This window comes from Arachis hypogaea, chromosome 20, assembly GCF_003086295.3.
Source record: "Arachis hypogaea cultivar Tifrunner chromosome 20, arahy.Tifrunner.gnm2.J5K5, whole genome shotgun sequence".
Lineage (NCBI taxonomy): Eukaryota > Viridiplantae > Streptophyta > Magnoliopsida > Fabales > Fabaceae > Arachis > Arachis hypogaea.
In genome coordinates, this window is record NC_092055.1 from 61777081 (window position 1) to 61793388 (window position 16308).

A 16308-nucleotide genomic window follows, 5' to 3' on the forward strand; every position below is an offset into this window, starting at 1 on the left:
GCTGCAGACCCTGAGGTTCCTATTCGGTCAGCACCTCCTCTGCAGCAGGCAGATCCTAAGACCACCACCACAGAGACCCCAGCTACCCATCCTTCCAGTGATGACACCCCTTCACACCCTGCTTGAGTGAGCATCAGGGACGATGCTTCATTTTAAGTGTGGGGAGGTCACTATCTCTGGCGTATATTTTTGGTGAACCACTACAGACTCTTTTTACTTTATTTTGCTACTTTTTCTGTATTTTTCTCTTTTATTTTTATTTTTATTTTCTCAGTACTTATACATTGCTATTTTCATGTATTTTTACTCTATTTTTGCATTTTGCACCTTAGTTCATATTTTAGCTAGTTAGTTTAGTTGCAATTCTAACTTATTAGTTATAGAAATTGTGGATTAATTAATATAGTTTACCCTTTTTAGCATAAGATAGCTTAGTTTAAATTGAAAAAAAATAAAAAGGAAGTAAACTAGAGACTTGAACATAATAGAAACAATCCACACACCTTGTATATATGGCATTACATGTTAGTTAGTTAACAACATTTCATCAAGGAGAAACACTAAAACTTTAGAGCCACCTTAAGAATTACATTGAGAATAATGGGAACTCTTAATTTTTACTTACATGACAAATATAACTGATATATGATTTTTGAGTTAGAGAATACACAGCCTGTGAGTTTTGAGCTTAATTATATGGTTACATTCAAACCATAATTTTTATTTCTATGTGTTCCGCCCTTCTTATTTATTCTGGTGTTCTTTACTTTGTTTTGATCTATATGTCCAATTATAGAATAGAAATACATACCAAGAGAGTGATTGAGGCCATTGTTTGATTTTAGCTCACTTATCCCAAATTAGCCTACCTTTTACATCACCCTTGTTAACCCCCTTGAGCCTTTAAATCCCCTCTTATTCTACAAACCACATTACTAGCCTTAAGCAGAAAAACAAAATAAAAATCCCAAGTTGAATCCTTGGTTAGCTTAAGATAGAAATTGTGTAATTGTTTAAGTGTGGAAAACCTATTGGGAACATGGATGATAAAAATAAAGTGTAGAAAGTTGAAAAGAATAAAATAATTTAAAATAAAAATTTTTGGGAAGCATGCTCATGTGAAATCAAAATAATTGAATTTACCATGTGCATTAAAAAAAATAATATTTATTTTTTTTTGAATAAAGGGGAATACAAAAGAATTCTCCAAATGCAAAAATAAAGCAATGCACATGGGATAAAAATAAAAAAAAATTGAAATATGAGCATGTAACATCAAAAGTGGAAAAATATGGGTAAAATAGGTAAAGAAGCTTTACTTTACAAAGTATGTATGTTAGGTGAGATCTTAGACTAATCAAGAATTCGCTTAATTAGCTCACTTAGCCTTATACATATACACTTACCTTTACCTTGGCCCCATTACAACCTTAATTAAAGACCTCATGACTTTTGTATGCCTATATTCTATAATTGTTGATTGGTTAGATGAAGAACTAAGTTATAGAAAGTAAGGATAAAAAGAAGAATAGAGTGATTGACCCAATAAACACTGAGTGACTAGAGAGTAAACACAAAATCCAGTGAGGGTTCAATAGCTCATTAACATATATCTCTGCTTGAATTATTAATTGTCTTGCAAGTTTATAAAATATTTTTCTTTCCTATCTCAATTGTAAAAGTGCTTTATCATTATCTAAGGTCTGGCTATATATATGATTCCTTGAGAAACGTGAATTAATTCAACTACATGTAAGCTTTATATACAAGTGAATAAAAATAATTAGAATTGCATGATGTATTTAGGTAGTTGCATTTAGGATAAATTGCATTGCATGAGATTCCACCACTTCAACCTTACCTTACTCTTTATCTTGGATTTAGCATGAGGACATGCTATTGTTTAAGTGTGGGGAGGTTGATAAACCCATATTTTATGATATATTTTGTGCCTAATTTAAGTAATTTATTTAATCCTTCACTCACTTATTCATGTTAATTGCATGGTTTTACTTTCCCTTCCTTATTATGTGATGTATGTGAAAAACATGTTTTCTATGCTTTAAAAGTAATTATTTTAATTTTCCTTTAGTACCATTCGATGCCGTGATTCGTGTGTTGAGTAGTTTCAGATCTTCTAAGGCAGGAATAACTTAAAGGATGAAAAGGAAACATACAAAAATGGAAAGAAAGCACAAAACAGAGTTTTTGAAGAAACTGACAGCGATGCGATCGCATGGACGACGTAGTGATTGACGCGACCGCGCACCATAAGAGAAACGCATATGACGCGGACGCATGAATGAAGCGACCGCATGGCAAGGAAAACTCTAAATGACACGACCACGTGACCCACGCGGCCGCGTGACAGAGGCCACGCACCAGAAATTACAGAAAATGCTCCCATCAATTTCTGAAGCCCTTTTTGGCCCAAATCCAAATCCAGAAGGCACGGATTAGAGGTTATGAAGTGGGAGAATGCATCCATTCAAAGGAGACTCTCCAATTAGTTAGTATTCATGATTTAGATGTAGTTTTGAGAGAGAGGTTCTCTCCTCTTTTTTTAGGATTTAGATTTAGGATTTTATTCGCTTTCATGATTATCTCTTTCTATCAGGTTCAACATTCCTTTTTATTTATCTTTTCAATTTAATTTATGAATTCTTCTATGTTACAGATTACTCTTTTGAATTAATGTTATTTGAGGTATTTCAGTTTACAATTGTTTCTTTTATTTATATTACTGTTACTTCAAATCTGAAGGCATTTTTATTCCGGTAGATTTACTTTTTCTCTTTTTGGTCTTGGTTAAGAAATCAGTAACTCAGGAGTTATCAAACTCAAACATGATTGATAATTGTTATCTTTGCTAATTGAATTGAACTTCAATAATCCCAATCTTTCCTTAGGGATTAACTAGGATTCGAAGATCAAACTAATTAGTCACTTGACTTTTCTTTACTTTAAGTAAAGACTGACTGAGTGGAATTAAGATTCAATCTTCATCATCATTAATAAGGATAACTAGGATAGGACTTCTAATTTTTCATACCTTGCCAAAAGTTTATTTTACAGTTATTTATTTACTTTACAGTCTTTCACTTATTTCAATTGCAATTTAAATTACTTGTTCCTCATCTTAAAAACCCCAATTTACAATTTTCATAACCAATAATAAAAACATACTTCCCTGTAGTTCCTTGAGAAGACGACATGAGGTTTAAATACTTTGGTTATCAATTTATTTAGGGGTTTGTTACTTGTGACAACAAAAACGTTTGTAAGAAAGGTTGATTGCTTGGTTTAGTAACTATACTTGCAACGAGAGTTTACTATAACTTCTAAACCATCAATCTTCAGTTTCTTTCAGCGACATTGAGGTAAGGGATTTTATTTGAAATTAACCATTTTTAATTCATGAATGGAAATGAAGTTTAATGAGTAACTGCAAATAGTTAATGATGGTTAAGAATTGATTAACTGATGTGAATTACTTGAAATGTGTTTGAGAATCGTTAACAGTTGTGATTATTGTGAATGTCATTGGGTTTTGTTATTGTGAGTAATTAATTTGACAAGATTAATTTTGGTTAATGTTGTGACTGGTATTGGTTTTCTAATTTTGATGGATTTGTTGGAAATTCTGATCTTATGTGATATTGTTGAATTGGTTGAAATCTGGTTGTGAATTGTATTTTGATTTACTGATTTTTGTGATGAGTTGACTGAGATTCTGATCTTGAGTGAGTTATTTTGAATTATTTGATATTGAATTGGAATTTTAATATATTGGAATGGTTGTGAAGTGGATTTGTGACGGGTTGGAACTGGTTGAAGTGTGGCTGCAAGTGGTGATTCATTTAATGTTACTTATTAAATTAAAATATGATGAGTTACTTATTGAATAAAATGTATTTAAGGAAAGTTAGCTGTGGTGATTATTCTGAGTTATGATTGAGGTTGGATGCAGATGTGAATTGAGTTTAGGTTATGGCTGTGATATTGAATGGCTTCATTGTCGTGAGTAATTAACTGATGAGATTTACTTTGATTTGAGGTTATGATTGTTATGGGTTTTCTAATTATTTTAGAATTGCTGGAAATTCCGATTTTAGTTGATTATGTCAAGTTGGTTATTATTGTTGTTGATTTAAGTTTAACTAGAGTTGATTTTGAGGATGGTTAAAGGATTGAAGGTTAACTACTGAACTATTTTCTTGAAGCGTGATCTTTAGAATAAAATGGTAACTTTGCTAATAACTAAATAACTTTAAAAATAACTAGAAATATGAAAGGATGGTGTTTGGAATATTAGTTATGAATTCTTGAGGCTGGACTGATCTACCTTTAAAGAACGGTTTATGAAAACTCTGATTTTAATTAATGTTAGGATGTCGATTGTTAAACTGGTTTATGATGAAATGATTACTGAGATTCTGTTGTTGTGAAAACTGCTAATAAAAGGGCTGGTGGTTTGTTGAGAAAGAGGGAACCCGTAAGGGTGGCTAAGTTCGAATTTTAGGGGAAGTGCTGTCGAAATTTTATAAAAATCTGAGGTTTTATTTGAATAGTAATTTTAGAAGATTTGAACTTGGAAAATTATATTATTGGAGTTTTATTTAGGTAAGAAAAGAATTATACTATTTTGAATTTGAATTACCAAGGTTTATGTTCAAGTTTGAATTATTTATAAAAGAAGTTATGTTTTGAGATTTATTCAATATGAAGAGAGTTATGCTTGGAGTTTGAAATAAAGGATTACTTTTAAGAAGTTTAATAAATATATAATATTTGAAATTAGATGGTAAAGAGAGATGGTTTTTGAGTCTTTGGGAAGCTAGTAAACTTGAAAAAGAGTTTTATTTGGTTACTTTTAGTAAGAGGGTGATGCTTTGAAAAGTATTTAGCGAATTTAAGATAAATGATTTTTTTGAGTCTTTTGAAAGAAAATTAAACTAGAAAATAGTTTTAAAATTGGTTCGAGTTAAGAGGTTGCAAAAGTGGAAGTCGTAAAGTTTGTACAGTATGATTGAATAAAGAAAGAGAGAGATATTGTATAAGAATATGTAATTGGAGATGAATAACGAGAATGATAACTTATGACGATAAAGAGAATGATTATGTGATGATCTGCTGAGTGAAGGCAGTCAGATAGATGGTGGTACGACCATAGAATGTTTTCCAGTGATACACAGCTATTGAGAGCTATACCTGCAACTGATAACCTGGGATCACTTGCACAGGATATTAATTCATACACAGCTAGAATGCCGCACCTGTAAGGCAAGGATTGCTTATAGAGAATATGATTTCATACACGGCTGGAATGCCGCCACCTGCAAGGCAGAGTTTGCTTATAGAGGATATGACGCATACGTCAGTTAGTGAGAACTGTACCTATGCTGACTGGAAAACCATACCTGTTTCATCTGCTTCGGGTTACGTTAGAAGCAGGTAGAAACCAACAAATGAGCTCATTACCTGCACTACGGCTAGACATGCATCATCCTTATTTGCGCATCTGCATTTGATTGTGTTTGCTTGTTTTATTTCTTTGTAATTTATGCTGCTTGTCTTGTTGTGATTTGTTTGTATGTTGAATTAAATCTCTTGCTTGTACTTTTAGTTTTGAATGTTTTAAAGAGATTAATAATTGACGTTGTGATTGAGAATTTATTAAGTGGCTGAAAAATGATTGATATAATTAATCTTGTCATTGAGATCTGTTTTGAGTTTAGAGTCTTCGAAAAAGGTGATCAATTAGTTAAAGTAATGCTAAGAGTATATCCAAAAGGTTTGATGAAATATAGTTTCCTTGAATATGTTAATTATTTGTATTTTATTTCATTACTTTTACGGCATTCCCATTTCCTACTGAGAACGTGTGGTTTGTTCTCACCCCAAAATCTTCCACCCTTTCAGTGACACAGGTTCGAAGACTAAATTTGAAGCTGCGGACGATTGTTATAATATATTTATAAGTTAAGTTGTTTTCATAGAATTCCCTCGCCTTTGTAGCTTTAGTTTTTATTTTATATAGAGAGATAGGATTTGTATCTGAGTTTTATTTGAAATATTTTGTATGACAGATATTATTATTAATAATTATGTGATTACTATTACTTTGAGATGTTTGCTATATGATTTTGATGATCAAAAACAAATTTTTCTAGAATTTTCTATAAAATAGAAATGCAATATCGAACTAAAGGCTCAGTATTAAATAGTTAATAAAAGAAATAGGTTAGTAACTCCTTACTTTTGGTACGATCATGACGTACTGGAAGTTGGGTTGTTACAAATCCTATTTAGTCATCCCCAACATAGGAAGAAGGTATAATGTTATCTTTACTTGAGAGAAAGTCAAATAAGACTAGTTAATCTCAATCTAAAAGTCCTAATCAACTCACTAATTGAATTAGCAAGAGATTAGAGTCAATGAAAATAATATTAACTAACAACTCTAGATCACCAGCATAAGTTGGGTATTAATGACTCAAGATTGCCTAATTTCTCTTTCCAAGCCAAGAATGCTCAAAAAGCTACTCTAAACCTAAGTCAAGTATTTTGTCAAACACTTGGAAGGCATAAAAGGAAATCATCATAAAATTGCAAGAATAATAAAATCTACAACTACCCAATGCAAGAAATTAACAATAGCAACTCAATTAATCATCAAAGAAACATAAAACATGAATTGCATTAAAAAGAAATGAAAATTAACATGAGCATTCATAAACAAAAAAGAGGCACAAAAGATAAATTAAAAAGAGGAATTAAGGAAATTAAAGCAAATCAACAAGGAATAGTAAAGGAGACTAAATCAAAACAAGTAATTAAACCTAAATCTAAGATGAAAATAAACTAAGGACCCTAATTTCTAGAGAGAATAGGGAGCTTCTCTCTCTAGCACTAACCTAGGGCATGCTTCCTAACCTAACTAATTGCTCTCCCTTTGACCCATCTTGAATTTTGCATGAAATAGCCTCAGAAATGAGTTGGATTTGGGCCTGGAAAGCTCAGAAATCACCCCCAGCAAATTCACTTTAACGAGGTCACGTGATTAGCGTCACGCATGCACGTGGACGACGTGTGCGCGTCGCTGGCAAATTTCCTCCTCACGTGTACGCGTGGGTGACACGTGCACATAGCCATGAATGTTCTTCCCATGCGTACACATGGATGATGCGTGCGGGTGGGCTTGAATTTTCCAAATGCTCATTTCTTCATGAATTCTCCACTTTGCATGCTTTTCTCTTCACTTCTTCCATCCAATCTTTGCCTTATGAATCTGAAATCACTCAACAAATATATCAAGGCATCGAATGGAATTAAAGTGAATTAAAATTAGCAATTTAAAGGCATAAAAGCATATTTTCACTCTTAAGAACAAATTTAGGGAGAATTGCAAAACCATGCTATTTCATTGAATAAATGTGAGATAAGTTGATAAAATCCCCTAAATTAAGCACAAGATAAACCACAAAATTGGGGTTTATCAATATGACATATAACCTCGTTAGTCAGGGGCAATTGAGGTTCTTGTGGCTTTAAGGGCTATAACCATAAGAGCAGCAGTCTCTGATCCGAAAGATCCGACCTTGTCTGTGGCATTTTGAGTAGGATCAACAAAGAGATTGACGTGTGTGCGCTTCACCCTCTCCCAGATTAATCTAGTCCGTTTGGATGTTTGGTCTGGACCGGAGGAGACTAATGACCACGACCCATGGCTTTATCATTTACAGCCTTGCCATTGACGGAATCATTCGTCATTGAAGTAGAGAGTATGACGTGTTAATTCAGAAGAAGAAGCACCTTCGAAGCCTTAACTACTGCTAATTACTGTCTTTATCCTATGTATTTATCCCTTTTGTTATTGTTTGTTTATGCACCTACAACAATCAAATCTTCTTTCTAGTCGCCTGACTAAGATTTGCAGGATATCCACAGCTTGCTCAATCTAGCAATCCTCGTGGGTTTCGATCCTTACTCACCTGAGGTATTACTTGGACGACCCGGAGCACTTACCAGTTCAGTTGTGCGAGTGTAAATTTCGCGCACCAAGTTTTTGGCGCCGTTGCTGGGGTTGTTTGTGATTGACAAACTAACAGTTGTGTTTCTCCTTAGATCAGTTACCTTTTTCTATTTTTCTTCTTGTGTTTCTTAATTTCTTTTTTGGAAAAAAATATATTTTCGTTTTTTAGTCATCAGTGTTCTCGTTTTGTTTGAGTTTTGTGTCAATTTTTAAGTTTAGTGTCACTTTGGTTTTTGTTCTTTTCTTGAGTCTGTTTGAAAAATTGTTCTTACTTTCTTTCTTGGTGTTTGAATCGTTCTTGCTATTTTTCTTGTTTGATTTTAAAATTTTTAAGTTTTGTGTCTTTTGGTGTTTTTCCTTCAAGTTTTTCAAAAATTTATTTCTTTGATCTTTAAATTCTTTATGTTTGGTGTCCTTTAGTGTTTATCCTTTCTAATTTTCGAAAATTTAGTGTCTTTGATTTTCAAAATTTTAAAATTTGTATCTTTTAGTGCTTTTCCTTTTTAATTTTTCGAAATCTCTTTTACTTAATTTCAAAATTTTAAGTTTGGTGTCTTGGTTGGTAGTCTTGTTTTTCTTGCTTATCTTTTTTTTAAATCTTTATCTTATCTTTTCTTTCTTTGATTTTTAAAATTTTTCCATCATATCTTTCTTTTAAATTCAATTTTTAAAAGTTGAGTAATTTGTTAGTTTCTCTTTCTTTTGAATTTTAATTTTTAAAATCTTTAAAATTTTAAAATCTTATCTTATCTTCTCTCTCTTTTGACTTTTTTTAAATTCAATTTTCAAAATCTTTCCTTGACTTTCTCTTTCTAATTTCAAAACTTTTTAAAATCAAATCTTTTCTCTTTAAAATTTTTAAATCTTATCTTATCTTGTTTGACTTTTTCTTTTCAAACATTAATCTTTCAAATCTTTTATTAACTCTTTCTTTTTCAATTTTCAAAAAGAAAATTTCTTTTATTTTAATTTCAAATCTTTTTAATTAGTTGTTTGTTTTATTTTAATTTTAAAAGATTGGAATCTCTTTAATTCTTAATTTTCTTTCCTCTTTTTAAAAATCTTTTAACCTCTTTCTTTCTTCTATTTTCGAAAATCCTCTTCCCTTCTGCCAATTTCATGGACTTCCACAGGAAGATCCAAACAAGTTCCTATCTGACTTTCTACAGACATGTGACACTGTCAAGACTAATGAAGTGAATTTAGAAGTCTACAAGTTCATGCTCTTCCTCTTTGCAATAAGAGACAGAGCAAGGCTATGGCTGGATTCTCAGCCTAAGGAAAGCCTAGATAGTTGGGAGAAGGTGGTCAATAGATTCTTCACCAAGTTCTTTCCACCTCAAAAGCTGAGCAAGCTTAGGGTGGAAGTACAGATCTTCAGACAAAATGAGGGTGAATCCCTCTATGAAGCTTGGGAAAGATACAAGCAACTGATTAGGAGATGCCCTCCTGACATCATCTCATATTGGACCATGTTAGACATTTTCTATGATAGTTTATCTGAGATGTTCAAGATGGCATTAGAGCACTCTGCAGGTGGATCCCTCCACTTGAAGAAGACGCCTGAAGAGGCGCAAGAGCTTATTGACATGGTTGCTAACAACAAGTACATGTACACTTCTAAAAGGAACCCTGTGAATAATGGGGCTGCTTAGAAGAGAGGCATCCTAGAGGTAAGCACCTTCGATGCCATCTTAACTCAAAACAAGCTCATGTCCGAGCAGATCAACATGATCACTTAGCACTTGAGTGGGACGCAGAGCTCAGAGGCCTACTGCCCAGAGACGGCCTATGAGGTGGACACAAGTGATAATGCTTTGGCTACCATGGAGGAAGTGAACTATATGGGAAACTCCTCCTGAAACTCCAATAACAATTCCTATTCAAATACCTTCAATTAGGGATGGAGGAACCACCCCAACTTTGGGTGGAGAGACTAGCAGAAGCCTCAACAAGGCTTCAATAATAATCAGATGCAATGAACTAGAACCGGTTCAATAATAAACCATTCGAATCATCTCATCAGATGATGGAGACACCCAAGCAGAGCCTCTCTGACTTGGCTACTATAGTCTCCAACCTTTCTAAGACCACACATTTCTTCATGGCTGATACTAAGTCTTCCTTCCAGAACTTGGAGATACATGTTGGTCAGCTGAGTAAGAGGATCCCAGAGATCCCTTCCAACACTCTTCCAAGCAACACAGAGGTAAATCCAAAGGAAGAGTGCAAGGCCCTCACTATAGAGGTTGTGACCAAACTTAAAGAGGAGCCTGCTATTGAGGAGCTCAAGGAAATTAGAGCTCATGAGGAGACTGATAAGAACCTGAAGAACCTGAAGAATACTCTTCTTCAGAAGAGGATGAAGAGCCTAAGGAAGAGCAAATCGCTCGGTACCTAGCAATCCTCAGGAAGCTAAAAGCCAACTCCTCTCATACAGAGGCGTTGGAGGAGGAAGATGAACCTGTTGTACTGGCCAAGGAGTGCAGTGTCCTGGTTCAGCAGAAGCTTCCTCGGAAGCTACCAGATCTCGGAAGCTTCCTCATTCCCTATACTATAGGGACCATCACCTTTGAGAAGGCACTATGGGGCCTTGGCTTAAGCATCAATCTCATGCCTCTATTTGTAATGAGGAGGCTAGGAATTCTAGAGGTGCAGCGTGCCACAATCATATTGGAAATGGCAGACAAGACCCTAAAAAGGGCATTTGGTATGGTAAAAGATGTCCTAGTAAAGGGTAAAAACCTTCACATCCCTACTCACTTTGTGATTCTAGATACAGGGGAGGACAGAGATGAGTCCATCATCCATGGAAGGCCTTTCCTAGCTACTGCTAAGGCCATAATTGATGTGAAAAGAGGTGAGCTAGTCTTAAGACTACATGAGGACAGAGATGAGTCCATCATCCATGGAAGGCCTTTCCTAGCTACTGCTAAGGCCATAATTGATGTGGAAAGAGGTGAGCTAGTCTTAAGACTACATGAGGACTGTATCTTGTTCAAGATACCCAACCCTCGGTCCCCCTCTGACAAAGCTGGTACCATTGTACAACACATTATGTTTCAGCCTTCACTCTCAGTGGAGCACTTTACAAAGCCCCCAGACACCAATTCTAAGTTTGGTGTTGGGCAACCATCATCAAGCACTAAGAAGGAAGGTACAAAGAACAAGGTACCTAAAGGCTCGAGGGAAAATAAGATCCCCACTGAAGACATCTCACTTGGTATGAGAGTTGTCTTTAGTAAGAGTCCAGTCGTTCCACATATAGTAAGTAAGATCCTGTATCTAGAGCATGTGGAACTCATTTATAAGAGCACAAGAAGAAAATTTACTATATGGGGTGAAATTTTGAGCCCCTATCTATCTCCGTAATGGAGCTGTCCATCAAGCTAATGACGATAAAGAAGCACTTGTTGGGAGGCAACACAACCATTGATGCCAGGGCATCTTGGCTAGTTTTACTTGCCATTTTTTGTATGTTTTAGGTTAGTTTTCATGCATTTTCTTGAGAAATACGCAAGTAATTGGTTGAATATGCATCCATACCTTGATTCAAGCAAACATTGTGTGAATTCTAAACAAGAGTTGAATGATATAATGCATGATGCATCATCTCATGATCAAGAACAAGACTTTGATGCACTATATTTGATTGATTTCAGGTACAAGAAACAGTGAAGAGCCACGTTAGTGGCCACAATAGAGCCACTAACATGGCCATAAATGCGGAGAAGGGGAAAACTTGCAACGTTAGTGGTATAGTTAACAGCACTAATGTCTTCGAAGGTCATTCAAGCCCATGTTAGTGGCCCCGTTAGTGCCACTAACATGGGCACTAGTGTAGAAAAAAGAAGAAGCCCCAACGTTAGTGGTATAGTTAACACCACTAACATTAGGAGTGCCATCATAAGCCCACGTTAGTGCCATTAACGTGGGAACTAACATAAAAGAAGGGGGCTCTACAACGTTAGTGGCATAGTTAACGCCACTAACATTGGGAATAACCAAGAAGCCCACATTAGTGGCCACGTTAGTGGTGTAGTTAACACCACTAACTTCTTCGAGCCAAGGTATGCCCATGTTAACACCACTAACGTGGGCCATTAACGTGGAGGAAGATATGAATTTGACATTAATGGTGTAGTTAACACCATTAACGTGATCAAGGTTAGGAAAGGCTACGTTAGTGGCCACGTTAGTGCCAGTAACAGTGGAGTTAACGTGATTTCAAAAGGGTTTGGGAACGTTGGTGACCAAGTTAGTGTCACTAACATCTTCGAACCAGGATTTACACTTGACGTTAACTACACTGACAGCCTAACTAACATGAAAGTACCTGACTCAAACTCTTCCTGCAAGCTGAGCTAAGCCCACTAAGATTGTAACTACTTCAACTATGCTTAAGCGCCCACATCAAAAGACTTGTAGAGCTAACTGAAGATCAGAGAAGTAGTATATATAGAGGTAGAAGGATTAGCACCTGGGGGGGATCCAGGATTCAAAACACTCTGTATTTATATTTTTTTTGTAATTTAGTTTATTTTGAAATGGATTTATCATTTTTAATTTCCATTCCCGAAGCTATGAACAACTAAACCCCTTTTCACTGGGTTAGGGAGCTCTATTTTAATTCAATGGATCAATAATAGTTTTCATTCTTCTTCTTCTTTCTTTTCTCTTGATTTACATGAAAGCTTTCGATCTTCATCCAATTGAGTAATTGTCTCGGAAGAGAAATTTCTCATTCTTGGATTTTCTTTGAACCTTGGAAGAGGAATGAGGAAATCATGCTAGAAATACTTTCTCATGTTAAACTGAATTGGGGGTTGGATGGATACGGTGACATATAATCCTACCAATGCTTTGATCTAGAAAAATATGTGGTATAATCAATGATCGTACTTCATCTCTTCCCATGAGAAATTAGATCAAGGAATTGGGCAATTGTTCAAGCTTAGAGAGATTGGATTGCCAAGAAATTGGGATTCAATCACCTAAGATTGCCAAGAGATCAATGAATGCATTGATTGAGGAAGAAATGAGAATGAACTTGATCCAGAGAATGCAACATCTCTTAAGGCCAATGAACTTCCCTATCTCTGAACTTTCCCATTCTTTAATTTTTGCAGTTTACACTTATGCTCAATCATCCCCATACCCATTTAAGTTTCTGCAATTTAATTTCTACTCCTTACATTCTGCAATTTATTTTCAGTTATTTACATTACTTGCTATTTACGTTTCCCGCCATTTAATTTTTTGCAATTCCTAATTCAAATCAGTTCAGTTAAACTAGAACACTCCTCTAATTATAGTTGATAAACCAATCAATCCCTGTGGGATTCGACCTCACTCTACTGTGAGTTTTTACTTGACGACATTCGGTATACTTACGGAAGAAAATTTGTAGTGATACAGATTTTCATGCATCAAGTTTATGGCACCGTTGCTGGGGATTAATTTTGCATTGACAATGAATAAATTGGAGGATAAATAGATTGAACATTTTCTTTTCTTTGTTGATTTGCTCATTTCAGCTTAGTTACTTTCAGTTTCAACACTTTGATTAGTTTTTCCATTGCTTATTTACATTTCAGCATACTAACTCACTAACTGTTTGATCAATTGCATCACTCATCCTAACCACAATTCTTATCAAGAGGGATTCCGTCACTTTTCTCTTTCTAGTGTGTTTTGTTGATTGTATGACAGGTAGAAGAAGAAAAGCTTCAACCTCTTTTAAATCTGAACCTGAGAGGACCTTCCTTAGACTAAGGAGGAAAGCAAGAGGAAAGAGGCACTACAACAAACAAGGGTTTTTTGCAACAGTCAAAAACCGTTGCCGTAGATAAAAAAACCGTTCCTAAAACTTTAAGCAACGCTTTGGCAACAGTTTTTGACCTGTGGTATATGCGGCCGTTAACAATGCTCATAGGCAACGGTTTTTTACCTAAGGCAACGGTAACAAAAAAACCGTTGCCACAGTTACTAGCATAGACAACGGTTTTGACCGGAAATTTTAAACAATGGTTTTGAACCGTTACTCGAAAAGCAACGGTTTAGAACCATTCTTATTAATGATCCAACGGTTTAATACCGTAACTGAATAGGCAACGGTTTTAAACTGTTGTAGTTTTATAATTCACAAAGCCAACGGTTTTAAAGTGTTACCGTTGGTGTCATTTTTTGGCCATGGTTTTAATACCATTGCCATTTTATAGTCGTCTAAGACAACAATTTTAACACCATTGCCTTTTGTGATTTTTGACAACGGTTTTTTGTAATATATAATTCTTTATTTACAATTATTTTCTCATGAATGAAATTAGTTCCAACTTTTGTTTTAATTCATTATCAATAAATAACCTAAACTATTTGAATCAAATTACAATAAAAAAAAACTAATTGAACATTTCCCATCTAATTTGATTTATAAAAATTGTTGTAAAATCTACAATCACATTAGATCATTATTGCAAAATAACATAATACTAATCTAGGTCATAACTATTTGTATTTATATCATCATCATTTTTCAAAGTACCATAATACTATAGCCTAAGTCATGACAACCTCGAATTATATCATCTAATTTTACAAAAAATACAATAACAAAAAAGAGTTGAAATAGCTAAGTAGCAAATATATTTATCATCATGTCCACAAGTTCATCCTCTCTAAAATTTTCTCTTAAAAATTTGACCTTAAGTTTGATTTCCCCTCCAGCATGGTTTTCCTGTAAACAAAACAAAAAATAATAAATCAAATATGTTTTAGACTAACGATAAGTGATTTTTCCAATCAATAGCTTATTACTTCTAAAGGATTTCTAGAAGTCAACTGCTAATGTTCAAAAGATAACATCTCAACCAATCATGAAACTAACAATTTGTATCTAACAACTTTAAAAGTAAAAGGCGAAATCTCAATTTGTCATTTTCTTATACTCGATGAAACTAGTAATGAATTTGGAATAAATTAATACCTCAACCCCTAAACCCTTAACATATACACTGGTAAATAGTTCAGATGGGTCTGGCATTGGGTATTACAGATTACAGAAAATGAACATGAAAAGTAAGATTGTTAATAATGTACAGCGATCACAAGGTATGGCTGATTGAAACATATATTTTTCGTTCTTTACCTTTGCTTTAGCGATGGCATCATCGACATCTTTTCTGACTTGTTTCTCAATGTCCTAAAAGAAGAAGATCAATTGAATATGTTCAGCATAGTACTTAAAATAAAATGTTTTATCTGACCCCTAAAACATCAAAATATATACTTGCATGTTCCAACTACAAATCTTCTTAAACTCCAATTGAATTGGAAACTTGAAAGAAAACAATGAATACTACTAGTAATTCACAAAATAGGCACCTTCTACACATAGCAGAAATAGTTATAGGCAGAATATAACTCAATTTAACAGTACTTACTATAATTAAGATCTTATACCATATGAGAGGACTCGAATCCATTTACAAACTCCAAAGTATGGTAAACACGAATTGGAAGCCACAAAAAATATAACGTAGCCCATAATTCTTTAAGTCAAGTTTGATACCTTACATCATAATAAAGAAAAGTTTAATCCATGAACTATCTTCAAAGAAATAAAAAATAAAAAAGGCATGGTAAATTTGGCAAAGATGTCATCAATATGGAAGTCATAGTATTATACATAACCAAGCCTTAAAATTATCGTACTTCACATCGGAAGAACAAAGTAAGAAGTCTAGTTTCTTTTGATTACCTTCAGCTCCTTCTCAGAAGCAATGCCATGAGCCAATAATAGCTTCCTCACTCTCTCAATTGGATCACGCTTCTATAATCATATTAACCAAGAGAAAAATTTGAGAAAGAACTCCATGATATTAAAATAACAGCACATTATATGCTTTGCTCAGTAGTGTGACAAACCTGTCTCACATTGGAAATCTCGTCACATGTACGGTATGTGCTGCCAGGATCAGACATAGAGTGCCTGTGGTATCTATAGGTGTCCATTTCAAGAATCTTTACAAAATAATCAAGAATACAAGAAAGCAATAAGAGTAAAGCAAATACCAAACTTTGATAATTTAATCAAAACTACACAAACGCTAGAAAGTATTAAAGTTAGGACAATCCTATATGCAGCACTTGGGTTGAGAAAGCCCAATCTTACCTTATATACACAAGTAAGCTTTAATTCAGAGATCTATACGTATATCTATGTCTGATGGATACAAAGTTTTCATGGTTAATTTGATACCACTTATAAGTTC

At 34.3% G+C, this 16308-nt stretch overlaps 1 protein-coding gene across 1 annotated transcript; it reads right to left on the minus strand.

Moving 5' to 3' along the window:
- Positions 1–14666: 14666 nt before the first annotated feature.
- On the minus strand, positions 14667–16107 carry LOC112785892 (pyruvate dehydrogenase E1 component subunit alpha, mitochondrial-like). Its single transcript, XM_025829313.3, has 5 exons — positions 15962–16107; positions 15795–15866; positions 15182–15236; positions 15021–15085; positions 14667–14771 (listed from the first exon to the last, which is right to left on the minus strand). Exons 1-5 carry the CDS (start codon positions 16046–16048, stop codon positions 14667–14669), a joined length of 384 nt encoding a protein of 127 aa, XP_025685098.1. The 5' UTR covers positions 16049–16107.
- Positions 16108–16308: the final 201 nt, after the last annotated feature.